The sequence below is a fragment of the Xyrauchen texanus genome, chromosome 29, assembly GCF_025860055.1.
Source record: "Xyrauchen texanus isolate HMW12.3.18 chromosome 29, RBS_HiC_50CHRs, whole genome shotgun sequence".
Lineage (NCBI taxonomy): Eukaryota > Metazoa > Chordata > Actinopteri > Cypriniformes > Catostomidae > Xyrauchen > Xyrauchen texanus.
The window spans coordinates 22465322-22493219 of NC_068304.1; the positions used below are offsets into that span (position 1 = coordinate 22465322).

The 27898-nt window shown below is 38.6% G+C and overlaps 1 protein-coding gene across 1 annotated transcript in view; it reads left to right on the forward strand.

The window, feature by feature from the left end:
* The first annotated feature begins 730 nt into the window (after nt 1-730).
* The window catches only part of LOC127623023 (capping protein, Arp2/3 and myosin-I linker protein 2-like), a 93999-nt gene continuing 66831 nt past the window's right edge, over nt 731-27898 (forward strand). The window contains 11 exon segments of the mRNA XM_052097238.1: nt 731-767; nt 10281-10375; nt 12798-12903; nt 13313-13427; nt 18943-19040; nt 19178-19248; nt 19336-19409; nt 19559-19634; nt 21690-21778; nt 22013-22107; nt 22229-22315. Coding sequence (XP_051953198.1) covers nt 731-767; nt 10281-10375; nt 12798-12903; nt 13313-13427; nt 18943-19040; nt 19178-19248; nt 19336-19409; nt 19559-19634; nt 21690-21778; nt 22013-22107; nt 22229-22315 — 943 coding nt within the window.

Consider the following 27898-nt stretch of genomic DNA (forward strand, 5'->3'; position numbering starts at 1 on the left):
CAATTTTCATGAAAGACAGCATAAAATAAATATATTGTTTTTGGGCAAAGTGCTAGAACTAATGTTCTCCAAAAATAACAGTTTTGTAATGCCATTTACCTACATAAATGGTATGTTATTTGCATTAATTTGATTAAGGTCTGATCTATTTATTTTGCAGTGTTTTTAGATTGTGGTGTTTGTTTATTTTATTACAAAATACCGTAACTTTAGTCAGATTTCTAAAATGAATTGGGTGCCACAGTATCAAGTGAACATCCACCAGAGGGAGATGCTGAGTAGCTTTTTAGCAAGTCATCAGAGGACCACAAACAAGTGAGCGCTACAACATCAGCGTTTCCTTTCATGTACGTTGAATGAAGCTAACACTAACCATCATATATAACTAGGTCTGTGTGGCCATAGGTGTCCCTATTGTCATAATCCCTGGACTGACTGAAGCTTTACACATTTTCCTATAATGCAAGCATTGGTAGTATTTATCTGCATTGAATTGGTGTTTTTCTGAAACTGTCTCAGGATCACTTTGCACATTTTGATGTGTCTGTAATTGGATGCTCTTCGTGTAGTTCAGGTGTCACATCTGGTCTCAGATCTGTGCTCACAACCTGTGGCTTTCATGAGCATGAATCATAAAGCAACAGGATGCGTGTGTGCAAGTGTGTCACACATGCTTTGCAAGATTTGCCAGCGCTGACCTGTCTTCATCCTACTGATGCAGTGAGCAGACATGGCTGCACTGACAGGTGTCCCCCTTTGCCTTAAAGGTATGATGCACTTAGCCATTCGGATGATTTCTTATTCTTTTTTTTTAATCCCATTAATATTTTTTGATTCATAGACATGTAAAAAAGGAAAAACACCATATAAACACTGAATTAACATTTAACTCTCACTAATCACCAGCCCCACCCTGACCCCCAAGGAACACTCCTGTGGTCACAAGTAAGATTACACACAAAAAACTGGAGAAAAAGAAAATATTAATGATAATATACAATTAAAACTAAATTGCTCTCTCCACAGCCCCTGCCCAAGAGTACCCCAAAAACACTAAGTACTTGCCCCATTTCCTATCAAACAAATTCTGACCCCCCAGCCTTCTGCTTGACCTCTCCTCGAAAGCAGCCACCCTCCCCATCTCCACACATCACTCTGTAAATGAGGGCGCGCCATCCAACATCCATCCCCTAAAAATAATGTGCCTGCCAGTCAATGCTGGTCAGAACCCAATTTTGTATGTGTTTATCCCCCAAATTTATGATCACCCAAAATACAGAGTCTGGGGCTAAATGAAATTTGAGTGTTCAACATCACACATAAAACTCTGAATCTTCAACCAAAATTCTTGGATCTTGACATACACCCAAAAAACATGGGTTGTGTCTCCATCTTCTGATTGGCATTGCCAGCAGGTGGGTGTGTCTTTAAGACCAAGCCTATTCAATCTAGAGGGGTCCAACAGAATCTATGTAAGATCTTGAATTACATAAGGCGCACCCTTATTTCTTTTCTTTTTTTTTTTTTTTTTAATCCCAGAGTATATGCCACGTTAGGGGTGTGTGTGCTACTCCCAAAAACAATACAGAGCAGGTGACAGCTGTATACCTATAGAACAGAGATTGTGGAATCCCAAAATGTTCAACACTCCACTCTCATATAGGTCACCGAGTGTAGTAACCCACCTCACAATACACTCTGACCAGCAGAAAGGGGATTTATTAATACCTTATTTAGTCAGATTGGCTAATCGGAAGAATTCCCGGTGGGCCGGTCTGTTTTTTTTTTTTTTTTACAGTCTTGTCATGTCACTGGGTTGAAATATGGATACTGTCCCTAGGCTGCCTGCCCTCACAGCAGCCCACTCTTTTTTTATTTTACCTCTGCCCCACTCTTTTTATTTATTATTTTTTAGCAGCCCACATACAGAGTGCAGCCTGCAGGTTAATGACGTAATTATCTTTTGACTCCCCTGACAGCAGCACCATGCTTAAAAAAAACGTCACTTGTAAACTTAAGTCAGTTGTGGTTGATGGAGGATATAGGCTAAAATGGACAATAGAAAGCGCAAAGGCGACGCTGAAAAGGCAAGATTAAAAAAAGAAAGCTCTTCAAACTGACACAAACAATTGTATAACTGAGCAGCTTTTTCACCAGCGCACCAAATGAAGATGAGATTGCTAGTAAGCTAACGTTAAGCTAGTTAGGAGCAATGCAAGATGCTAGCGGCCCTGCAAAACAATGTTGTCTGCAAACCACCGTTCATGTTTATGTATCAAACTTTTTCTTATAGTTCTTCAGCAGCAGCAGCCTCTATTGCTCATTGAGTGAATATAAGAATTAGAAGAAGTAATGTTAATGAAGAGTATGGTGTAGAGCTGAAACGATTAGTCGACGTTATCGACAACGTTGACAATAAAAAATTGTCGGCAATATTTTTCGTCGAATTTGTTGTTTGATCTCATTAAACGTAAAATGAGATCACAATAAACTGTAATGATGACGCGCAAGAGCAGCACTGCAGTTCGCGCCTGAGTCTGACTAAGGAAGAATAACGCAGATTACCGTCCAGATGCACTCTAAACTTTCCAAACAGCTTCAGGTGATGTAGATCACAAAGTATTGTATTATACATAAATATCCAATGAGTAAATACAGAAGCACTCTCGTTGTGGAATAAGTGGAGCCGGAGGTCTTTAAAGGAAACACCCCGGCGTTACATCTTAAATGCAGATATGCATTTCTAGCATAAATACTGTCCATTTATAGCATAAATATAGCACCATACTGCCAGGTGCAAAAAGGCGAGACATTCCATCTTGGGAGGACTCAGCGTGTCGATGGGCCATCTTTCCCTCCTCACCTGCATAAGAAATAATGTAATCATACAGAAGAAACTGAAGCACAATAAAGTGACATGTACTGTTACCAACCATTGCATTAATGTATTTTTAGCTCTAAATTATGTTTCAGCTCTGTTACATTATAATGACTCAACATAGGCCTATTTAAAAAAAACAAAAAACAAACATAATACTATTTTTGTCAATGGAGTAGATAGGCCTGTTAATCTATCCAAATATTAGACTTATATTTTGTATATAAAATAATAAAAAACTGAAATCACAAATCGGTTCCATTTTGGAACGATTCATGATTATTTTCCAAAATGCGTTATAGCTTTATTACGGTTAATATAATATGGAACCAGGTCTTGTAGTTAACTACAAACTCCGAAACTGGCATTTTTCTGTGTGGTCAGCACCTCTACGCGCGAATGTCCCGATCTAAGGGGGAGAGATTGATACTGCACCCGGCTGAGAGAGACCCGCACTTACTAAAGCTAGATTATAATGCGATGGCTCACGACTTATTGAATCATAACATATGTGTCACTGTGCATTTCTTATTGTGAAGAAAATTGGCAATAAACAGCTTTATTATTAAGAGAGAGTTTGTTTTTTGTAAGTTAAAGATGTATTGAAGTGTACAGAAAGGTGAGAGAGGGTAGTCTTCGCCCCATTATACACTGCAACAGAATACGTTTTTTGAATAAGTGATAACAGAATAAGTGATTTGTTTGTTTTGGCTTGTTTTTCAATAAAAACATCTAAAACTCATTTAAAACAATGTACATTTACTTTAGGAACTATACTACAGAAGATAATACTTTTATACTTTTATCTGACAATGTTGAATATAATATAAAAAATACAAATATTTAAAAATATATATAAATCCTTTTAAAAAAGATGCATTCACCTGAGAAGCAGCATATGAGATATTTAGACTTGCTTTTAGAGAATAGACCTTGAATAGAAGTATAACCATGTGAAAAAAATACACTTCTATACAAAAAACACTTACTGTATATTTAAGATCAATTCTCTTAAAGCAAGTCTAACTTATCTGTTGCTTCTCAAGTAAATGTATCTTGTTTTAAGGATTTTTAGACTATTTTAAATGGAAAACATGACAAAAACACTTGATAGAAATAGTTTTTTTTGCAGTGAATTTCTTTACTGAATTAAACTTAATAAAATGTATTTTTTCCCATTAATTCAGTGAATGTCATTTAGAGGTATTTTTAAAAGATGATTTTGTCCTATTTTTTTATAGTAAACATGTTTAATACAACCCTTTATGTCAGCACACAAGCTGAATAATCGGTTAAGAGCGAATGATTAATCATTGCAATAATCGCCGAATAGTCAAATAATCGTTCTAATAATCATTAGATTAATCAATTATCATAATAATCGTTAGTTGCAGCCCTAGTATGGTGTACACCTGCTCAATGAAAAATGCCCTGAGATAATTAATGATACAAGATTCATGATTCAGCACTACATTAATGAAACTGACTTGACTTGATCAGAAAGCTTTGTAAAAAGGGGAGATTTATGGTGAGAAATATGACAATTTGTAAAATTTGATTTAGTGTCAGAAGCAGAGGCAGGACCCAGTTGTAGGCCTATGCAAGAGATTGATGCTCTCACTGTGGAAGACACAGGTAAGCAGTGTGAATAAGCAAACATGATCACATTAGTTTCACTAGGCCTATAACAACTTTCTATGCCCAAGTGTTACTAGTGACCCATTATGTTTTTAATGAAAATATAGGCCTAGTAAATATAAAAAATGCCTAGAAAAATACAATTAATTAAATGGCTGTAGAGAACAGTGCACTATTGCAGACATATATACTGAGGTTTTAATTATATTATTTTAAGAGTCAGTCGTGAACTAAAGTGGGCTGGTCTAAGGCATGAAACTCCAGTACTGAAAATGAGTCCCACTCTGGCCCTGGTTCAGCCAGATGCTTGGGGTAACATTTAAACAAATATCCAAATTAAACACACTGGACACTTTTGTCCATACCGAGTGCAAATGCAAGATAACATGGTGTAACTTAACTTCTCCAATTAGTTTGATAGAAAGGCTTTGCAATGGCAAAATAGGGGCAAGAACCTTCTTGTTCAATGCAAAACCAGGGAGGAGCTCTCTCAAGTGGAAGCGACCAATGAGCCAAATGTTTGAGACCAAAAGCATAATAATAATAATAATACAAAATCTTGTGTAGTCCTAGATCCACTTTGTCAATCAGCCAATGTAACTTGTTAAAATTGAATCTAGAACGCTTTCCATTCCAAATGAAGGACTTAGCTATGCTATAAAATGGCTTGAAATAAGAGAGGGGGACATCTACAGGGAAAGACCCTAACATGTAGTTAAATTTTGGAATACAATTCATATTAATAACATTAACCTTCCCAATCATAGATAAATGTAATGAAGCCCACCTGCCCACATTGCTCGAAATTCTTTTAATTAAGGGGTCAAAATGAACTTAAAAAGTCAGACAAATTTGATGGGAATAAAATGCCCAAGTATTTAATGCCCTGTTTGGGCCACTGAGAATGTAGAAAATAAATTAATAATTCTATGGAGGCAAGGCATAGATCTAATGGGGTCGGAGACAAATAATAAAATATAATCTGCGTAAAGCAAGCGCTTATGTGCCACACCTCCTGCCACCACCCCTGAAAATCATCTTCACTTCTTTTTTTGGCTGCTAATTGTTCCGCGACAAGACAGAACAATAATGGGGACAATAATAAAGTATCCAGAGTAAAATAAAATAATCTGAAATTAATTCATTTGTTTGTACCGCCGCTACCGTGTGTCTATAAAGTAACTTAATCCAACCAATAAAAGTATTAAAAGGTAATCCCATTCTACCATATCAAATCTAGTGAGATTGTCACGACCAGAGTCCTTTTTAACAATCAGACTGATCCGGGCTTGAGTCATGGTTGGCAGAAGCTTTCCATTTTTTAATAATTCCATATAAACTTCTAACAAAAGTGGAGCCAGTTCTGTAGCATAAGAGCTAAAATTTCAGCGGCAAAGCCATCTGGCCCCAGAGCATTGCCTGTAGGCAAGGCCTTAATTACCTCACCAAGCTCCTCCAAGGTTTTCTCTGAATCAAGATAATTTTTTTGCTCAGTCATCAGTTTAGGAGTTCTAATGGTTCCACAAAGTTTCTAATATCTTCATTAGTAGACGAAGATGTGGAACTATAGAGTTTAAAATAGAATTCTTTAAAAGCCTTATTAATATCAATGTCTGAGGTAAATATTTCATCACCAACATATTTCTCTGAGGGAATGAAAAAGCATTTCTCTGCTTTATATATCTAGCCAAAAGCTTCCCTGCTTTGTCCCCCAACTCAAAATATGACTGTCTTGCCCTGAACAGCCAAAACTCCACCTTCCATGACAATACAGTATTATATCTGTATTTCAATCGGGTCAATTCATTGGTTCTGCCTATACACTTTTAATATTCCCTTCCAACTCCACAAGTTCTCGTGCTTTGGATTTGTGAATGAGGCATACTGTATGATCGAGACATATCCAGCTGCAGACCCGCAGCACCACCAGTTTCAGAACCCCAGCGCCAGAACCTGAAGTGAGGGGCGGAGTTATTGACAATGAGACAAGCATGGCGGAGAGCATGGTGAGTTGTGTAACGTTTTTGACATCATGTTGTGAAAAATTATCGCATATATTAAGTTCAGCGTTTATCTGCTAAATATTTAATTTTGTGCATAACTTTATCATCTTAATGAAGCTTGAATATGTTGTCATACTTTACTGTATTAAAAACAAAATTCTACGGATGGTTCGATACATTTTTGCGTGTTGTAAATGAGCCTTGCGGTGATGTTTTGAAGACATCTTGTGAAGGTGTTAAAGTGTTTGTTCCACGTTCCTCTGTTATATGCATTGTTTGTGAGTTAATGTTACCTTATAGTTGAGGTTTTTTTTTACGTTGAGATTATTGTGTGGTGCTTTCATCTCTTGTAGAGACATTTCGAATGAATGAAGACCACAAGGAAAAGGCCCGCAACAATCTCCTGGAACAGTCAGAAGCTTCCAGAGAGCCCTTTCTATTTCATTTTGTGTTCAGGGATGACATGGAGTTATTTTAGCAAGAATGTAAGGACAAAATGGGCCTGAGAGTGAATTCCTCATTTGATACATTTTAAGTTTAATTTATACAGGATTGTCATGATAAAATGGGCCTAGGGGTGAATTGGTCATTTGTTGTATATATTTTTATTGTTTCTTTTAAAATTATGCTGAATGTTCTCTCTTTTTTAGTTTTTTGACATGTTTTATTTTACATAAAGAAAAATGCATGCTGCACATGTTCTTGTGAAATAAAGTATATTTTATATAAAATGCCCATTAAGTTTCAAGCATTTTTTTTCACCATCATGATCAGGAAGTAACTCTCATAATACAATGAAACGGATAACTATATACAAATTATATTACACAAGATCAATGTTTTAAAATGCTTATTGTACTGTACCTTAAAGAATCATTATAACATATGTATAAAGTATGATGTTTCGTTTGTAATAAAAGCAAAGTACTCTCCAAAACGTTAGGTGGCGCTACTCGGTTTCGAACGTAAGCTCTGCCCCTCACTTCAGGTTCTGGCGCTGGGGTTCTGAAACTGGTGGTGTAGCCTACACTCCAAAACGTTAGGTGGCGCTACTCGGTTTCGAACGTAAGCTCCGCCCCTCACTTCAGGTTCTGGCGCTGGGGTTCTGAAACTGGTGGTGTAGCCTACTCTCCAAAACGTTAGGTGGCGCTACTCGGTTTAGAACGTAAGCTCCGCCCCTCACTTCAGGTTCTGGTGCTGGGGTTCTGAAACTGGTGGTGCTGCGGGTCTGCAGCTGGATACTATTGGTATGATCTGGCCCCTAAGTTGGCAACACCTCTAAACTCACCAAGGCGTAATCTGTTTAATGTATTTTGGATATCTTAAGTTACATTACATTGTGTCATAATCTAATCTAAAATGTTTCCAATTGAACAATCAACAACAGATTCAATGAGGGACTTAATAAGTAAATATGGATTTATTAAAAAATGTTATAATCCCTACCGGATGGGTTCATAAGTCTCCAAATATCTGTAAGACCAAGATATTTACACATCCTGTGAACTGTTGCTCTAGGGGGCTTACACACTTTTGCTTCACTATGATCCATCAAAATGAGTCCATCAAAAGCTTAAAGTCCCCTCCCAATATTATACCATGAGAGGTACCAGCGGTATGCAACATCTCATCAAGATTTATAAAAAAGCCCTGATCATCAGCGTTATGTGCGTAAATATTAGCGAAAATCAACCTTTGCCCCTGAATTTCTGTAAAAACAATAATGACTCTTCCTAATTTATCTTTAATCTGTTTGAGACATTTGAATTTTAGATGGTTACTTACTGTATCAATGTAATGACTCCCCTGCTCTTACGTGAGCCAGCACTATAGAAAACAGGTCCACCCCACATCTTCCCAAATTTTCAGCTTTCTGCAGGGAAAGATGTGTTTCTTGAAGAAACACTATATGATGTTTCTTAAATTTAAGAAAAGAAATAACCTTCCTTCTTTTTATGGGGTGCCCCAACCCATTCACATTCCACATGGAGAGAGACAATACCTTCATACTAACATTTGAGATTTTGACATATAAGAAAATAGATTGTATGTAAAAAAATTAAATCATAACGACCACATTCCAACATTAGTGCAACAATCAAACCCCAAACTTCCCCCTGAACAAAAAACACAGAAAAAACAAAAATCTGCGCATTAACTGTGCCAACCAGCGTCCATCCGTCTAAACTTAAACAGTCCATGTACACCTAGGAGAGCCCCCGTGACAAATTTGCCGTCGGTTTCCTCAAGTCCGGTGCTTCAATACAAATTTTGTGAGACAGAATTACACAACAGAAAATAATCTATAAAACAAACTCCAGCCAATATGAGGCATAAGCACAAAGAACATGTAGATTCATCTATATAACTGTTCTGAAGGTGTGTTCCTCCACAAAACAAAGTCCAGCCGCTAGGCGGAACTAGCACAAAAAGAAACAAAAAAGGTGCCCAGGTTCCTCGGACAGTTAAGTGAATGTTCAGTGAGTCAGGTCCACTCGGCTGCATGGAGAGTATCACACAATGACCTACTCATTCCATTGACTTTATGAAGGACATTGCTTGCTGTAGGCATGTAAATATTTTGCGGCCATCCTTAGTATCTGTTCTCAATGTGGCCGGGAACATCAGTGGAAAAGAAACTTTCCACTGATGTAAGAGATTCTTGCATTCCTAGAATCTATCACTTTTCTTGTCGAATTTGCAAAGTCTGAGAACAAGAAAATGTTGTACTTCCAAGGAAGCCTTCCTTTACTCCTCGCCTCGTGTAACACTAGATATTTATCAGATGATCTCAGAAATTTGGTCAGAATTGATCAGTGCTTGTCTCACTATGCGGATCTCAGAGCCGGAACGCTGTGTGCTCGCTCGTTTTCCAGCTCATGGCCCGTTATGTCAAGCAGATTCGGGAAGAGCCTGTCTAGGAATTTTACCATATCTCTGCCTTCTTTGTCCTCTGGAATTCCAAAAATGTGGACATTGTTTTGCCGGTTACGATTCTAAGGTCTTTCAACTTTTCTCAGACGTGCTCCAACTCTGTATTGGTCGTTAGCGGATTAGCAGCTAATTCCCTCTCCGATGACTCCAGATAATCGATCCGTTTCTCAATATCCGACACTCTTGTAACCATCTCAGTGAATTTCGTCTCCATGGCAGTGATCGATTAATGTATTACAGCATGATCCTCCAAGTCAGCAACGACCTTCGCCAGCATTGCTGACATGTTCAACAGTTGACGCTGAATCTCTTTCACCGCGTTGTCCAAATTGAGTCCTGGCCTTTCGGCCTGTTGCTCAGGGGCTTCAGCTTGAGCATGTGTCTTTTAATGTCTCCAGTTCCTAAGATTTTGAATTCTTTGACATATTGTCTTCATAGAACAGTCAAGAATCAGAGTGTATCGAATCTCACCGGTTTTTGACATAAAAAGTATTAAAACCAGCAAAGTGCGCAGAGCTCGCCATTCACACGTTCGACCCTTGCATGGCACCATGCAGCTGATTTCTTATTATTCCTAAACATTCTAATAAAATACAAACTTATAACCTCACTTCCTTGGATTGTATCATGTCTGTACCTCTTTATGACAGTGAAACTTTGCTTCTGAATACTCTTGACATTACAGGACCATCTTTACAGCATGATAATTTAAAATTTCTAAATTGTATTTAAAAAAAAATAAATGTTATGTTTATGATGAGATTATTAAGTTATCTGCTGTTACGTATGATTTGCTGCATAAATGGCTGTGTGCGCATGATTTACAGATGGCATAACTCGGTACCTGAAGCCACAAAGAGTTCAGTTCATGGGTTTGGTGCATCTCAATCAATGTAAAGGATGGACAGAGAGCAGAATTTTGGTACCTCAGCCTCTCCTTCACACACCATTTATATATTTATATATATATATATATATATATATATATATATATATATATATATATATGTATGTATATATGTATGTGTGTATGTGTGTGTGCGTCGTGGAAAGTATAATATGCCTTATAATATGCCTTAAGATTTTTGCACAGTACTGCATATATCAAACATTGCAAATAGTAAAATGGTGAAGGAACAAGAGTGGAAAGTGACAAAACGAACAGTGCATTGCAGCCATATTGGTTGTAGTTATGATAGTGGTTCTGATCGCACATGTAGTTAGCCTAAGCAGTAGACGTAATGATAAATAAAGTTAAAAACTTTTAATAATAATAACAGCAATAATGCAATAAATAATATCACTTTTATTATGACATTGCCATAAGCACACAAGTGTAGAGACTGGTGAAGATCTTAGGTGCATGCTCCAAAACAGTGCAGTGATACTGTGACTGATATAGGTTACACACTGCACAATATGTATATTATACACATCACATAATACATAATATTCAATATTCACACTTTACTATGTGTCTAACGTGTATATTGTACAATATTCGTATTGTGCTGTCTGTAATCTATATCTGTCACTGTACCACTGCACTTCAAATAGTCTAAGGCTAGTTGGTTTACTCTCATTTTACTCTTGAGTGGTACTACATTTTTCACATGGTATGAATCATAGAGATGAGCTGCTGATGAAATGTACATGTCTCATGCTCTGCAGAGCATCAATTTCTGCTTTTACAGTCAGCTTTAAGGACAGATTGTCAAGTTGTGAAATTGTTTATTCATCAATGAAGGGCTGCATGCTTTTCTCCATATAATGCATATGCTGGACTGAATAGGCCAAAACCAAAAGCAATATTTTCAAGCAGAAAAAGCTGAGGATTAACATTTGAAAGCAAATATTGGAGAGTACAACTGAAAAGAAGTATCTACCCTGTTGTTTTGATCTCTTTTTCTCAATGCAAATTAATAGGTGCCAAAATTGTTACACTCCAAAAAGGCAGCATAAACGTAATCCATATGACTCCAGTGTTTTAATCCATATCTTCAGAAGTGAAATGATATGTGTGGTTGAGAAACATCAATATTTAAGTCCTTTTTGCTAGAAATTCGTCTCCCTGCCCAGTAGGGGGTGATAAGTATGAAGAATGTGAATCCCTGAAAACACACGAAGAAGAATGTGAAAGTTAGAGTGGAGATTGACTGAGCAGGGAGGAGAATTTATGGTTAAAAAATAAATTAAATATTGATAAATGTGTCACCCGCACCTATCATATCGCTTCTGAAGTCATGGATTTAACCACTGGAGTATTATGGAGTATTTTTTATGCTGTCTTATGTGATTTTTGGAGCTTCAAAATTTTAGCACTCATTCACTTACATTGTGAGGACCAACAGGACTGAGAGATTTTCCTAAAAATCTAAATTTGTGTTCTGCAGAACAAAGTAATACACATCTGGGATGGCATAAGGGTGAGTAAATGATGAGATCCCATTTTCATTTTTGGTTGAACTATTCCTTTAAGGCTTTAGGTTCTGTTTTGTTTGCAGATGCCACTTGGATTGATATTTTGTATATAATGCAATGAGAATGTATGAATTTTAAGCATGGCTAATGTATCCAAATATGTTTATCCAAATAATACTGTGTATAAGAAGAGGTTGATATTACAAAGTATTTTAAAATAATTATGACACAATGTAATGTAACTTAAGATATCCAAAATACAATATAAAAGATTCTATTATTCCATAACACAAGATTTATCCATATTAGAATACATTAGAAATGTTAAATAAAATATTATATTCAGAACAGCAATATTAGCAATATTTAGAATATTAATATAATGTTGACAGTTTAGATAAGATAAAAGGAAACAGAGAGTCAAAATGCAGAAAATAACCTTGAGCAGTGCATTTACACTGTCGTGAAATTATGCGGCAGATTAAACATACAGTAGATTACCAGCAGCATGGTCATTTGTTCAGGTGCAGTATGAACTCATTGCTGCTCAGTGCTCCTTTTCACTTCACATTTCTTCTGAATACAATTTGCTTCATATTTCTGCATTAAAAAACATGGTTATTACACAGTTTGCTAAAAAATTGAGAAAATAATTGTATTGCATTCTTAAATCAATATAGTTCTTAACTGGTAAAAAAAAGGGTCTGTTTGCTCTTTATGAAGGATTCAATGCAGAGTAATGCCATGCAGTAAGATATTGAAAGTGTGTGACTCAATACTAGTTCCTGTGGAAACATTTTTTGAGTTTCACCAAATGACCCAATCTCCCTGACCCCCCCCTCCCCCCCCCCTCCTTCACTTCAGTTAACTTGTGAGTCACTGTAACACTGTTTCCAGTGTTATTTGCTACATATACATGTTAGAGTGTGTGCTGTTTACAACGGTCCCATCTTTTGCTGCAGGTGGAGAGCACCTTCAGCTATCTGGAGATCTATACCATCATCATCGAGAGTATCGAGCAGGTTAGTGCAATAGCAATGATGGCTAGTGTATAAAAAGTTGTTTGTTACGATGCAAGGGTGTAACCAAATATTCAAGACAAAGAGGGGTACATTTCTAGAATATTTTATTGAAAAACCCATATTGATCTATTACTATTCTGAATATGGGTGGATTCGTAACTCTTTTAATATCTGTGGTTGTTACGGCCCCGATTGGATGTGTAATTAATATATAATAAGAAAAGAAGAAAAGGTGAGATCATTTTTCAAATGCAGTCTTTTAAAAAAATATATCAAGGGTACATGGAGGGCTGGTATTTTTCTTAAAAGAAAGATCCTCTTCAGCCAGCCAACCAGTTAGTCATTGCTTTTTTTATGGATAAATGCATCCACTCACCTTTTCTTACATGTTTATGTTTGTGTGTGTGTCAGGTGGTTATTGACAGACAGTCAGATCTATTCTTTCAACCAAATGTCTGTGCGAGACCTGGAGGCTGTGGTCACACAGATCACCGTCTCACTCAAGAAGATCTTTCCTGATTCATCCCCAGGGTGAATGATCTGCATGTCCACATGGAATCTGCATCCGCTGTACCCCATACCACAAAATTCAACAGAATTGATCAGTGCAGAATTGTGAAAAAAGTCATTATTCTATCAGAATTAATGATCTCAAACACTTCACATTCATTGATTGAAAGTGCTGTTAAAGGGGTCATGAAATGCTCTTTTTATTGTTTAATTATCTTCCCTGAGGTCTAATAATAATTTTAGTAATGTTTTTCTTTTTCACCAAAACAGTCATAATTTTGTAATATATGATAATTTTCTACTCTGTCTCTGACAATCTTTCTGTAAAGCTCGATTTTTGCCTATTTAAACTATGATTGACTAACAGCATGCAGTCCGTTAAATTTAGACACCGGAGTTTCTACCATGGAAGTCTCCAAAAGTAAACAAACAGGTGCCCATTCCATTTTGCGCTGGCGCTACTTCTGCCAACAACACAAAGAAACGTTTTCAGAAAGTTTGAGTCGATGCGCCTCAACGGGCGCTCCCGGTGTAGACAGCGTGTCAGCATCATAAACAATCATTACATTTGAAATATTAATGAATGGACCTGTTAACTTATGTTTTTATCTAGTCCAATTGTGTTTTAAACTGTCCCATATCTTTCAGTGACAATTCCTTAGCAAAGACTAATTTTATGACAGCTTTAATCACAAGACGCACACATCCAGTTTATCATCCTGCACTGAGGTGCAGATCGCAAGAAACAAATGAATACGGTCAAAGACGTCCATCTAGTGCATGTTTACTTCACCAACAATTAAAAATAGCACTGATAGGCGAAAGAACAGTTTGTTGAGCAGTTTAAGCAACAAAACAACAGGAACCATAGTAGTTGATGAAACGCATTGTGGCAGTGGTGGCGTGGTCGAGCACCCATCCAGAGAGAGAGAAATTGGTAAGGGCACTTGCACCTGAGCTAAATTATGTCTAACTACTGTCTCTAATTCCAGTGAGCATGGGGAGAGTGGCATATAAATGGCCGCGCCACCACCAGAGGGGAGAGAGTGAATGTCATGAGTGACCAGTGACTGGCGTGTCTTACTGAGCATTTTTATGTTATTGTACAGCTGAAGACTCATAGAAATTGATGTTGACAAGGTTTGTGTTTCACTGATCTGATTAAACTGAGAAAAGCACAGAGAAGTGTGCATGCAGTGTTGAAGGGAGAAAAATAAAGAGCCTTACTTGACTGCATCACTGCTATCCATCGCCTCCCTTCCATCTCTGAGCTTGAATGTGTTACACTGGTGCCGAAACCCGGGATCTGGAAGTACGCCCCAAGGAGTACTCCCAGATGGCCGAGATCATCAAGTCCCTCGCCGGCCTACTTCAGAGCCACCAACAATCCCTGCTTGAGCTGCGCCAAGACCAGGATCGTCAGTTCTTTGAGATCCTGCGAGCTCAAGCAGAGGACCGTCATGCGATCCGGAGTCTCCCCGGCCAGGAGAGAGCCCCGGCCGTGACTCCGGACAACCGCAGCCCCCTTCCCCCACCCACACTCTTAAAAATGGGGCGTAAGATGACGCAGAGGCCTTCCTTGATCTGTTTGAACGGACCACCGAGATCTGGGGCTGCCCGTGTGACCAGAGGGTGGCCAGGCTCCTTCCTTTGTTGTCCGGAGAAGCGCAGCTTGCTGCCCAACAATTGACGGCAGCTAACCTCCTGGAATTTGACGACCTAAAGAAGGCCATTCTGCACCGTGTGGGTCGAAGTTCTGAGCAGTATCACCAGCTTTTCCGGTCCTTGAAGCTGGGGAAGACCGCCCCTGCCCATTGGCCTTCAACCAACTGCTCTGAGACGCATGCCGGAAATGGCTGCTGGCGGGGAACCATGACATCATGCCAGTGCTCGACCAGGTGGCACTGGAGCAGCTAATCGTTCGTCTGCCAAAAGGATCGGCGGAATGGGTCGGCATCGCTGGAGGAAGCTGTCCAACTCACGGAGGACCATATGGATCAATGCACTTTAATGAAGCTGGGGACAATGGCCCCGTTGCCCTCCCCATCAGGTGGAAGTGTCCGCCGATGGAGTGTGGACGTGGCGTTTGGGCCAGCCTGCTGGGGTTGCGGGGATCCGGGACACTTCCGAGATCAATGCACTTTAATGAAGCTGGGGACAATGGTCCAGATCCCATACACCCTACAGGTTGCCCCCGACCGGGCCAGAGCGTACCAGATAAGGATCAAGGGGGGTACTCACCAAGCATTGATGGACACAGGTTGTAATCAAACCACGATCAATCCACAAACACTTGGTTCAACACGAGGCATTGGACACAGCTAAATTGTGAGGATGAAGTATGTACATGGGGATATTCACAAATACCCTATGGTGACCCTGCTGATTAAATTTCGGGGATCAAATCATAGAGTAGAGGCTGCGGTTAGTTCCTGCCTCACCCATCCGATGATTTTGGGGATTAATTGGCCTGAATTCAAAAATATATTAAAGGGGATATGTGCGGATGGGTCCTGTGTAAAAGCAATGAGATGTGGGCCGGGGCCGGGGCCTGGGCCATCTTCGTCAGCTCCACGTCAAGATGACGTGAGGTGGGAGAGGCTGCGGCCCCTCCCATCCTCAAAGGATTTCCATTTAGAGCACTCTAGAGACGAAACCCTTAAGCACACCTTTGACCAAGTGAGAGTGATTGATGGTCAAAAACTCCAGCAGAGTGTCGCACTTTCATATCCTTATTTTACAATTATAAACGAGTGGTTGTATAGAGTGACGCAGGACACTCAAACAAAAGAAGATACAACCCAGCTTTTAATACCACGGAGCCACTGATAAATGGTGTTACAGACGGCTCACTATAATCACTTGGCAGGTCATCTAGGGGAAAGTAAAACACTCAACCAATTAATAGCCCATTTGTCAGCTGGTGAATCCACCGGCCACCCCAAAAGCACCTTTGCGTCCCCTTCCTCTAATCGAGTCATTTGTTTGTACAACGTCGGGCCATTAGAGCAGACAGCATGCGGACATCGCTTTGTAATAGTGTTAGTGGACTATGCAACACAATATCCGGAAGCAGTGCCCCTGCCCAACATCTCAGCACGTAGTGTTCCGGAGGCACTCTTCAAAATAATCTCCCTGGTGGGGATTCGGAAAGAAATCCTCACAGATCTGGGCACAACCTTTATGTCACGGACACTACGTGAGCTTATGAATTATTGGGCTTTAAGTCAATTTGCACCAGTGTTTACCATCCAAAAACAGATGGCCTGGTGGAGTGATTTAATAAAACACTTAAGAACATGATTCGGAAGTTCATGCACAAGGATGCTAGAAATTGGGATAAATGGCTCGATCCCCTTTTATTTGCAGTACGAGAGGTCCCGCAAGCCTCCACTGGGTTTTCCTCATTCAAGCTGCTATATGGGCGGCGCCCACGTGGGCTGATTGACGTCATCCGCAAAGCTTTGGAGGAGGGACCTTCAGACATCAAGAATGAAATTCAGTACGTTCTTGATCTTAGAGCAAAACTCCTCACTTTGGGGCAACTAACACAGGAGAATTTGCTCCAATCTCAAGAACGACTGAGTCTATATAACAGGGGAGCTCAGCTGTGGGAATTTGCACCGGGAGATAAGGTACTTGTATTACTCCCCACATCAAGCTTCAAATTACTCGCCAAATGGCAAGGACCCTTTGAGGTCACACGATGAGTGGAATATCTCGATTATCAGGTTAAGTGAACCGATAGAGGGGGAAGAATTGGATGTGATGCTTGATATGGGGGTAATAGAGTAATCCCACAGCAATTGTCCAGCCCGGTTGTTCTAGTTTCTAAGAGCAATAGGTCTGTATGGTTCTGTGTGGATTATAGAAAAGTCAACGCTGTGTCTAAATTTGATGCATACTCAATGCCCCGTGCTGATGAGTTGCTCAATCGGTTAGGTACTGCTCGATTTTATTCGACATTGTATTTGACAAAGGGTTATTGGCAGATCCCCCTGACACTAATTTCCCGCACAAAAACAGCCTTCTCCATGCAGTTTGGATTGCACCAATTTGTGACGCATCTGTTCGGTTTATTTTAGGATCCGGCTACGTTTCAGCATCTCATAGACCAAATCCTCAGACCACATACTGCTTACGCCGCAGAATCTGCAGAATGTGCAGAATCGGCACATGCAGAATCTGATGGCGGTCCTGAGATTGCTGCGGCGGGTGGGGCTCACAGCAAATCCCAAGAATTGCACGATTGGGTGGGTTGAAATACTTTATCTGGGGTTCCACTTGGGTCATTGGCAGGTACTTCCTCAAATTTACAAAACTGTGGCGATTGCAACCTTCCCAAGTCCCAAAACCAAAAAGAGGGTGAGACAGTTCCTGGGGCTGGCTGGCTATTACAGGAGATTTGTGCCAATTATTCAGACATCACCAGCCTTCTGACTTATCTCACTTAAAAGGGGGCTCCAGACCCAGTCCAGTGGACAGAGCAGTGCCAACAGGCATTCACGCAGGTTAAAGCCACACTTTGCGGGGGGACACTTTTGCGTTCACCTAATTTCTCTCTCCCTTTACCATTACAGATGGACGCTTAAGACAGAGGACTGGGGGCCGTACTCTCGCAGGTGGTGGAGGGGGAGGAGCGCCTGGTTACATCAGCCGTAAGCTCTCCTTGAGGGAGACAAAGTACAGTACTGTGTAAAAGGAGTGACAACGACACGAATGACCACTGACTGGCGTTTCTTACTGAGTGTTTTTATGTTATTGTGAAGCTGAAGACTTAAAAATGTGCCAGAGAGATGACAACCGTCAAAGATGTCTGTATAGTACATGTTTGTTTACAAAATGTATTCAAAATAAAAAATTCCTGCTCAGGCAAGTTAGCCCACAGACAGTAGGTCTTTTATCCTTCTCTCTGTCACTGTTTATGAGCCAAGTGAGCACCAGTGGGCGGGGACATGGGTATGATGATTTTAAAATAGCCATTGATGTTGTTGTTGTAGAGGCATCTTGAATGAATTAGTACCCCAAGTGATGAAGGGAAATGGGACTTTTGGCAGCTTGGTTTCAATAAATGCTTTTATTGAATTATGGATTAAGTTTTGAGTTCTGGAATTTACAGTATTATTTTTTTATAGTAGAATGACCTCTTATATGTAAAATTATCAAGGAAAATTTTATTCCTCATGACATGACCCCTTTAAAAGAATGTACACATTCTCGAATCAATCATTCTGAAATGGGTAGATGAACTTTGCAGAATGTTTCTTGTCCATATTTGACCTTTTATTAGACTGCAATTACTTAAGCCATGCAGCCTTTAACACACTGACTCACTTGAAATCAGATTAATCAGCCCACAAATTGAACAAATATGACCTTTAAAATAGTCAGTATCTAATACAACAAAGCACCAACATTTTACTATAACCTGTTAGTTTCCCACTGAGTGGAAAACTAAATAAAGAATTTGTGCTGGTTGGTGTGTCCTCATTTTCTCTTGCTCTTCATTTTATCCCTCCCTCTCCTTTTTTCTCAGGAAGTTACTGAAGAAAATTCCCCCTGACCTACAAGACTGGTTATGTCGTCTTGCCTCCAGAGGAGAGGAACATGTGAATGGAGCAGTTGGACCATGTGGTCAGATGATAATTTCATCACTAACAAAATGTCACAACTATTTAAAATGATCATATCTGTATATTATCTATATATATCCAAGCAAATGGGCAACCTTTTTATTTATTTATTTCTACATCCTCTTTGGTCCTATACAGGAGGCTTCTCAGACACATATGCAGCATTGTGTGACTTCAATGAGTTCCCATGTTGTGGGGAAGTTCAGTGGGTCTGTGGGATTCACTTGCATTAAACAGAATATTCAGGAATTATAAAAATTATGGTTTCAGCAACTGTTGCTTTTGTTGTGTTCTAGGACATTGACAATATTTACCATGTTCAGAAGTGTCGGGTATTTAACCGTATTGACTTCAGTCATTTGGACACCAGGTAGATGAAACAGCACTTCTCAGCGTCATCGATGACTGATTATTTTTAAATCTTTTTTTATCTGGATGTTTGGGAACATGTTTAGTTTTGTCTCTCCATTCCTCACAATTGTAATAATAAGCATCTAATGTGTAAAATGAATTGAACAGAGACTTGGCTTTAGCAGTCGGTGCTCTGTCCTTTAACCAGTGGTTCACTAAGATATGCAGCAAGGACTTCAAACTGGTATGTATGGATTCTAAGGGGCTATATGAACTTTTTATTCCAGTTTTATTCCATTATTTGTTATTCCTTTAATACCAGATAGTCAGCACAGGTCAGCTGCATTGACTTCTCTTATTATTATACCTATTATAATGCTCCATATAACACTCACCATTGCAACCTTTACAGTTTAATCGGATGGCCTTCATTACATACCCGGCGTCAAAAACATTGGTATCTTTTTATTTATAAATGCTTATTGTGTAACACCCCACCCTATCTAAGATCATTAATTTCCAGAACAATCCCCTCTATTAACCTTCGTTCAAGCAGGTATGTCACCTTGGTGGCTACTAAAGCTCAGTACTTCTTTTGGACGCCTCTCCTTCCAGTTCTCTGCTGCTAATGATTGGAATACACTTCAAAAATCTTTGAAGCTTGAATCCATTGTCCCGTTAATTACTTTTAAATTATTGTTAGCAAATTTATTGTCGGACCACTGTACATGCTAACCTGATCTGTGTACATGATTTACGGATCAGTATATTAATCATCTATGTTTATTGAGTACTACTTTGTCTTGTAATTATATGTGTAACTTGTGTTTTTGTACCTCGACGCTTTTTTGGCCAGGTCGCCATTGTAAATGAGAAAGTGTTCTCAATGTGCTTACCTGGTTAAATAAAGGTTTTATTATTATTATTATTATTATTATATGACATTTATAGTGTCATAGTGAGCTGCTAACTTGGAGAAAAGTAGCTAATGTGTGTATATGAGAGGTTACAGGTTGCGACGATTGGCCCCAAAATACCTTCATAATCGAATGTCTGTAATCTTTAATATTTACATGATTATTGACATCCATATATCATAAGTTAATAAAGCTGCCTTTTAATCAGGGATCAGACAGATACCTTCTAAGTTGAGAGAAGTATTTAAAGGAATAGTTTTCTCATCATGTACTCACCCTCATGCCATCCCAGATTTGATATACTTTCTTTCTTCTGCAAAACTCAAATGATTCAAAGTTTTTTAAATAATATTTCAGCTCTGTTGGTTCTCACAATGCAAGTGAATGGTGAACAGAATTTGAAGACCCAAAAGGCAGCATAAAAGTAATCCATAAGACTCCAGTGGTTAAATCCATATCTTCTGAAGCAATATGAGCAACAGATCAACATTTAGGTCCTTTTTTAACTGTAATTCTACACTTTCACTTTCTCATTCTGGTATTGAAATTACTTTCACATTCAGCCACCTACTGGTTGGGGCTGGTCAAAGGTGGAGATTGATAGTAAAAAAGGACCTAAATATTGATCTGTTTCTCACCCACACTTTGTGTCATATTTGGACCTTCTGAATTCTGGTCACCATTCACTTGCATTATTTGGACCAACAGAGCTGGGATATTTTTCTAAAAATCTTTTTTGTTCTGCAGTAGAAAGAAAGTCATACACATCTGGGATGGCATGAGGATAAGTAATTGATGAGATCATTTTCATTTTTGGGTGAACTATTCTTTTAAGGTATGTGTTTGTTTTGATTGGGATTGTAGCTACAGTATTTTTAGCTTAAAGTTTAGCATGAAATGGTACAGAGACAAATACTTTTTCCAACTTGACTTATTCAGCTTTGAAAGGCTTCCAGCTTCTCTCCTTTGGAAAGGTCTAATAATTTGGTCACTTGCCAAATAATAAATAGTTTATGTAGGCCTGACCATGAGACATGACAACAACACAATAACAACTCTAGCATGACTTAAATCTACTCAGTGTAATAGAGTCTACTCATTTAGATGGAGAGAAACAGAATATTAAGGAACTGTAGAAAAACAAGCTGTTGATGAAGCCACTTTCTTGGGTCAAGGGAAAACCAGAGAATTTGAAATATTTTTGCCAGTATACATTAACTTTGGATGTGATTCTAAACGTTGATAATCTGTGGCTACTACTATAACTCTTTCACTCTACATATTATTTGTTTCATACTTCATCTTAATCTTTGTGTAATGTATGTTTGCCTCCAAAACATTTGGAACTGTGTTCTTGATGAGCCTCAACTCTTTATTCTCAGACACCTGATGTGCAGGAGCAGGTCCTTTATATGATCAACAGGTCCTCTGCTCTGGAGGAGGTCATTCTGGAAGCCAGTGGACTCAAAATGTGAGTTTAATCAAGAATCTTGCACTTCAGAATCAGAATCAGCTTTATTGCCAAGTATGCTTACACATACAAGGAATTTGTCTTGGTGACAGGAGCTTCCAGTCTACAACAATACAAACAATACCAAAAACAGCATTGATTACACTTACATTATTGACAAATTTACACTGTTATTTATTACTTTGAAGTTTAGTTTTCCTGTAATTAATGAATTCTCTCGAAATCCTGGTGCAGGGATTTTGCTGTTAAGATGGCTAGTGCTCTTCAGGACCATTCGGCCTCTGCTCTTCATATCATCAACTTGTCTGTCAGTGCAATAGAGGACAAAGGTGCCAACACAGATATTCTCTCTGATCTGGGATCAGGTCTACGTCTGTGCACATTTAGCTTTGTTATGCTGATGTTATGAAACTGTATTTAGTCACATTCTCTCTGTTTTCCTGTGCACAGGTGTGGTTGCTCTCAGTCAGAGTTTGGGCAAATTGCCCCGTGGCCTCAGTCAGCTGTACCTCTCCAAGGTCTCCATGTCCCCGAAAGGTACACCAGAGACTTTTCACTGCCTTTAACATTTTTATCAAGTTTTATTTAGGCAGACTGTTGTGCTTCAAATCATGTCTACAAAATAAACTAGATTTTTAAAAATATAAGTGCATGCCTGTGCAAAACTCACTGCAACAATGCTAAGGTTTTGCATGTTGGTTGCAACAGTGTTGGGAACATTTTCTAGACAGTTGCTTACTGGTACAAGTTAAAAGATCCCACCCTTATGTCAGTATCATATTTTGGTCCTTAGACATGCCTTGAATCCCTCCTTTTTTGCCATCCATCCTGGTGAAAATAGTCAGTCCTCTCAGCCAACATCAAGATTTTACCCTAAAATGCATATGTTGTTCAGATATTGCATGGCCGGACACTTTTTGACTATAATGTTTACAGTGCCGTAGATGTGGTGGTGGAATTTTTAAAAAATTTTTTATCAACGCTGAAGGTAATTTAATACATTATACCTTGCAATTGCTTGACTGTCATACCCACACAAAAAACTGAAACCCCCCTCCATTGTATGAGTTGTTATCAGCCAACTATTTTGCAATCCCCTCTAGCACAGATGGCTGTATCACGTGGTACCTGGCCCCAGTGGGCCAATCTCAGTCATTTATTATTACTAAATGAGTCACAGGTATGAATCCTTGCAATTATCAGGTTTGATAAAAAAATATTATCCAGTGTAAAAATGCCTCCAATGAGATGACACATTGATGATACTGACATTTGGTACCTGTTACTTTTAACAGTGCTGGCTAGGATGGGCCAGTCACGGTCATTTATAATTACTGGATGAGGATTTTTACAATAGTTTTATGAATACTGTTGAGGTGGATTTCCATTCACATGTATGAAACCTTGTATTTATCAATTTCTATTAAAAGAACGATCCAGTGTAAAATGTCTGCAATAAGATATAAAACGTTCTGGAATTAAAATGCGGATGCATTCAAGCATCAAGCTCCCCCCTGCAGGAAGAAAACTGTGTATCATAAGATACTGTCAACATGTACAACATGTGCTATTTCAGTCTGCAGGTCTGTTCGCCACACAAAAACATTTTGAAAACATAAAATATATCACATGAGTCATATGTAGAGTCAGTGGAGATGTTAAAGGCATCCTAGAAATTATCAGTTGTTGTTTCTTGGTGAGGAAAGCAGACAGGCAGGTATTTCAGATGAGCAGGTCTGTAATTTGTAATTTTCTGAAAGGGTTAATGTTTCTGAATGAAAACTTTTTCTGAATGTTTGATGTGATACACAGTGTATACATATTTATGAGTATGATATGAATAGGATTTTCTATTTATCTGTGCATTAATTTGATCTGTTATTGTGCACAGGGTAATGTGTTGTAATGAAACATAATCTTTTGATCATAATGTGATTGTGATTAGACTCTTAATGTAGTACAAGGATGTGCTGATGACTGACAGTGTATTGGCCTATACTGTAAATTTTAATGGTGCGCTCTTGTTATAATTACAGCATAAGGATATGATTGCATTACTTCACAATGTCAGTACTTACTCAGATATATATATATATATATATATATATATATATAGAGAGAGAGAGAGAGAGAGAGAGAGAGAGAGAAATAGAGACGCAGAGGGAAATTAAGCAGTGACATTTTACATGTTACAAATTTATATATACTGTTTATACACAGATCAGCCACAACATTAAAACCACCTGCCTGATATTATGTAGATCCCCCTGGTGCCACCAAAACAGTGCCAACACACGTCTGAGATGATATTCTTCTCACCACAATTTTACAGAGCAGTTATCTGAGTTACTGTAGACTTTGTAAATTTGAACCAGTCTGGCCATTCTCTGTTGTCCTCTCTCATCAACAAGGCGTTTCCATACACAGAACTGCCGCTCATTGAATGTTTTTTGTTTTTGGCACCATTCTGAGTAAATTCTAGAGACTGTTGTGTGTGAAATTCCCAGGAGATCAGCAGTTACAGAAACACTCAAACCAGCCCATCATGGCACAAAAATTCATGCCACGCTCCAAATCACTGAGATCAGCTCCTGAGCTGTATCTGCATGATGTTTTGAGTATTTCTGTAACTGCTGATCTCCTGGGATTTTCATGCACAACAGTCTCAAGAATTTACTCTGAATGGTGCCAAAAAACATCCAGTGAGTGGCAGTTCTGCAGACGGAAACACCTTATTGATGAGAGAGGACAACAGAGAATCGTCAGACTAGTTCGAACTGACAAAGTCTACGGTAACTCAGATAACCGCTCTGTACAATTGTGGTGAGAAGAATAGCATCTTAGAATGCTGTTCTGATATTCGGGTTGGCGCTGGTTTGGTGGCATGAGGGGGACCTATGCAATATTAGGCAGGTGGTTTTAATGTTGTGGCTGATCGGTTTATGTGCACACACACACACACACACACACACACACACACACACACACACACACACACACACACACATGTGTTCCCATGTTTTATGGGGACTTTCCATAGACATAATGGTTTTTATACTGTACAAACTTTATATTCTATCCCCTAAACCTAACCCTCACAGAAAACTTTCTGCATTTTTACCTTTTCAAAAAACATAATTTAGTATGATTTATAAGCTGTTTTCCTCATGGGGACCGACAAAATGTCCCCACAAGGTCAAAAATTTCGGGTTTTACTATCCTTATGGGGACATTTGGTCCTTTTGCTTGTGTAATTTCAGACTTACAGTGAAACCTAGTTGTGTGGGTGCAGCATCATTCAAAATAGTTTTCAGTTACAGATGCCTTTGTAGAAATTCACTATTCACAATCAGCCATGATTAATTTAAGAGTGAAAGTGTCCAATAAGTTACTGAGATGAAGTGAGTAGTATTCATCTGGTCATGTGATTCTAAAATGGCAGCCCCCATGAGGGCGCCCCGCCCCGTGTAGAAATAAACAGCTTTTATAAGGTTTACTGATATGACTAGAGTCTTCATGTCATGCGAGTTGTCATGATTTTATTAGTTATGTCAATCGATTAAAATTTTTAATCGAATTAATTACATGGTGTCCCTAATAATTAATCGCAATTAATCGCATTTAATCGCATATACAAATATTTGCTGAGAAAGCCCCTCATATAACCATAATTCAATATATAATTATGAAATAATTATACATAGTTATCTTTAAATATTAAAAAATTATATATATATATATATATAAAAATAAAAAATATTCAGATAATTAAAATGTATTAAATTTTTGTGGCAGAAGAGTTAATCATTGATAAGACAATGTATTGTTTACTACCATATTATTGATCATAAGTCAATCATTGGCATACAGTTCACAGCAATCCATTACACAAGTGAATTTGTCAATCAGTTGGAGATTTATTATGAGGGCTTGTTTAAGGACCCGTCAATTTACACCTACGTCAGACAACTCGGGTGTGTTGCGTCATAAACATAACATTTTTAGGTCACTGTGTCAAGTTAAATATAGTTTAATACTCAATCTTTAAACACATCTTGAGATCCCTTATATCGCATTTGCGCTCCTTCAAGTGTTTTGAACGTAACACATGTTTGTGTTGTTCTGCCTACAGTAGTTGTTTTCTTCACTGTATAAACTGCGCATTGCTCATAAAGCTGTAGTTTCACTTACTGCCCTCGGGAGTAAACAGGTGGTACTACAAGCTTCCATTTCTCAGGAATCTTCCTTATTATGGTCCGGTGGCATTGCGATTAATTGCGTAAAATTTTTGAACACGTTCTTTTTTGTAAAAATTAATCACACTGAATTAACGCGTTAAACCGACAGCCCCAGATTTATACATATATTTCAAATTGTATTTCTTTTGGAGTAAAACTTTTATAATGGGGAAAAATTACTGAGTGCACCATTAAGATATCATGCCTGGACACAAACAGTGCAAAGTTTGATACTTAGGGGTGAAGTATGAACAAAAGTAATAGTGATGCTTGTCTTAACAAGTACCACTTACAGTAGCATGCAAAAGTTTGGGCACCCGCCTCAAAATTTCTGTTGTTGTGAATAGCTAAGTGAGTAAAAGATGGCCTGATTTCCAAAAGTTAAAGATGACACATTTCTTTAATATTTTAAGCAATTGTACTTTTTTATATCCATCTTTTACAGTTTCAAAATAACAAAAAAGGAAAAGGGCCCAAAGCAAAAGTTTGGGTACCCTGCACGGTCAGTAGTTACCCCCCCGGCAAGCATACCAGCTTGTAAAAGCTTTTTGTAGCCAGCTAAATGTCTTTCAATTCTTGTTTTTTTTTTTTTCACCCATTCTTCCTTGCAAAAGGCTTCTAGTTCTGTGAGATTCTTGGGCCGTCTTGCATGCACTGCCCTTTTCAGGTCTATCCACAGATCTTCTATGATGTTTAGGTCAGGGGACTGTGAGGGCCATGGCAAAACCTTCAGCTTGCACCTCTTGAGGTAGTCCATTGTGGATTTTGAGGTGTGTTTAGGATCATTATCCTGTTGTTGAAGCAATCGTCTATTCATCTTCAGTTTTTTTTACAGATGGTGTGATGTTTGCTTCCAGAATTTGCTGATATTAAATTTAATAAATTCTTTACTCTACCAGAGAAATATTCCCCTGTGCCACTGGCATCAACACAAACCCAAAGCATGATCGATCGACCCCCTTGCTTAACAGTTGGAGAGGTGATATTTTCTTGAAATTCTGCAACCTTCTTTCTCCAAACATACCTTTGCTCATTGTGGCCAAAAAATATATTTTAACTTCATCAGTCCACAGGACGTGTTTCTAAAATGCATCAGGCTTGTTTAGATGTTCATTTGCAAACTTCTGTTGCTGAAATTTATGGTGAGGACGCAGGAAAGGTTTTCTTCTCATGACTCTTCCATGAAGGTTCATTTTTGTGCAGGTGTCGCTGCACAGTAGAACAATGCACCACTACTCCAGAGTCTGCTAAATCTACCTTAAGATCTTTTGCAGTCAAACAGGGGTTTTGATTTGCCTTTCTAGCAATTCTACGAGGAGTTCTCTCTGAAAGTTTTCTTGGTCTTCCAGACCTCAACTTGAACTCCACCGTTCCTGTTAACTGCCATTTCTTAATTACATTACAAACTGAGGAAATGGATACCTGAAAACTGTTTGCTATCTTCTTATAGACATCTCCTGCTTTGTGGGCATCAATTGTTTAATTTTTAGAGTGCTATGCAGCTGCTTAGAGGAGCCCATGGCTGCTGACTGTTGGGACAAGATTTGAGGAGTCAGAGTATGTATAAAGCTTTGAAATTTGCATCACCTGGCCTTTTCAAATGATGATTTTGAACAAGCCATAGCCCTAACAAGCTAATTAAGGTCTGAGACCTTGGTAAAAGTTATCTGAAAGCTCAAATCTCTTGGGGTGCCCAAACTTTTGCATGGGGCTCCTTTCCTTTTTTTCACTCTAAAATGTTACAAAATAAAAATAATACACTAATATTGTTTAAACTTTTGAAAATAATTTTTCATCTTTAACTTTATGCCTTTTGGAGATCAGTTCATATTCTACTCACTTAACTATTCACAACAACAGAAATTTTGACCAGGGGTGCCCA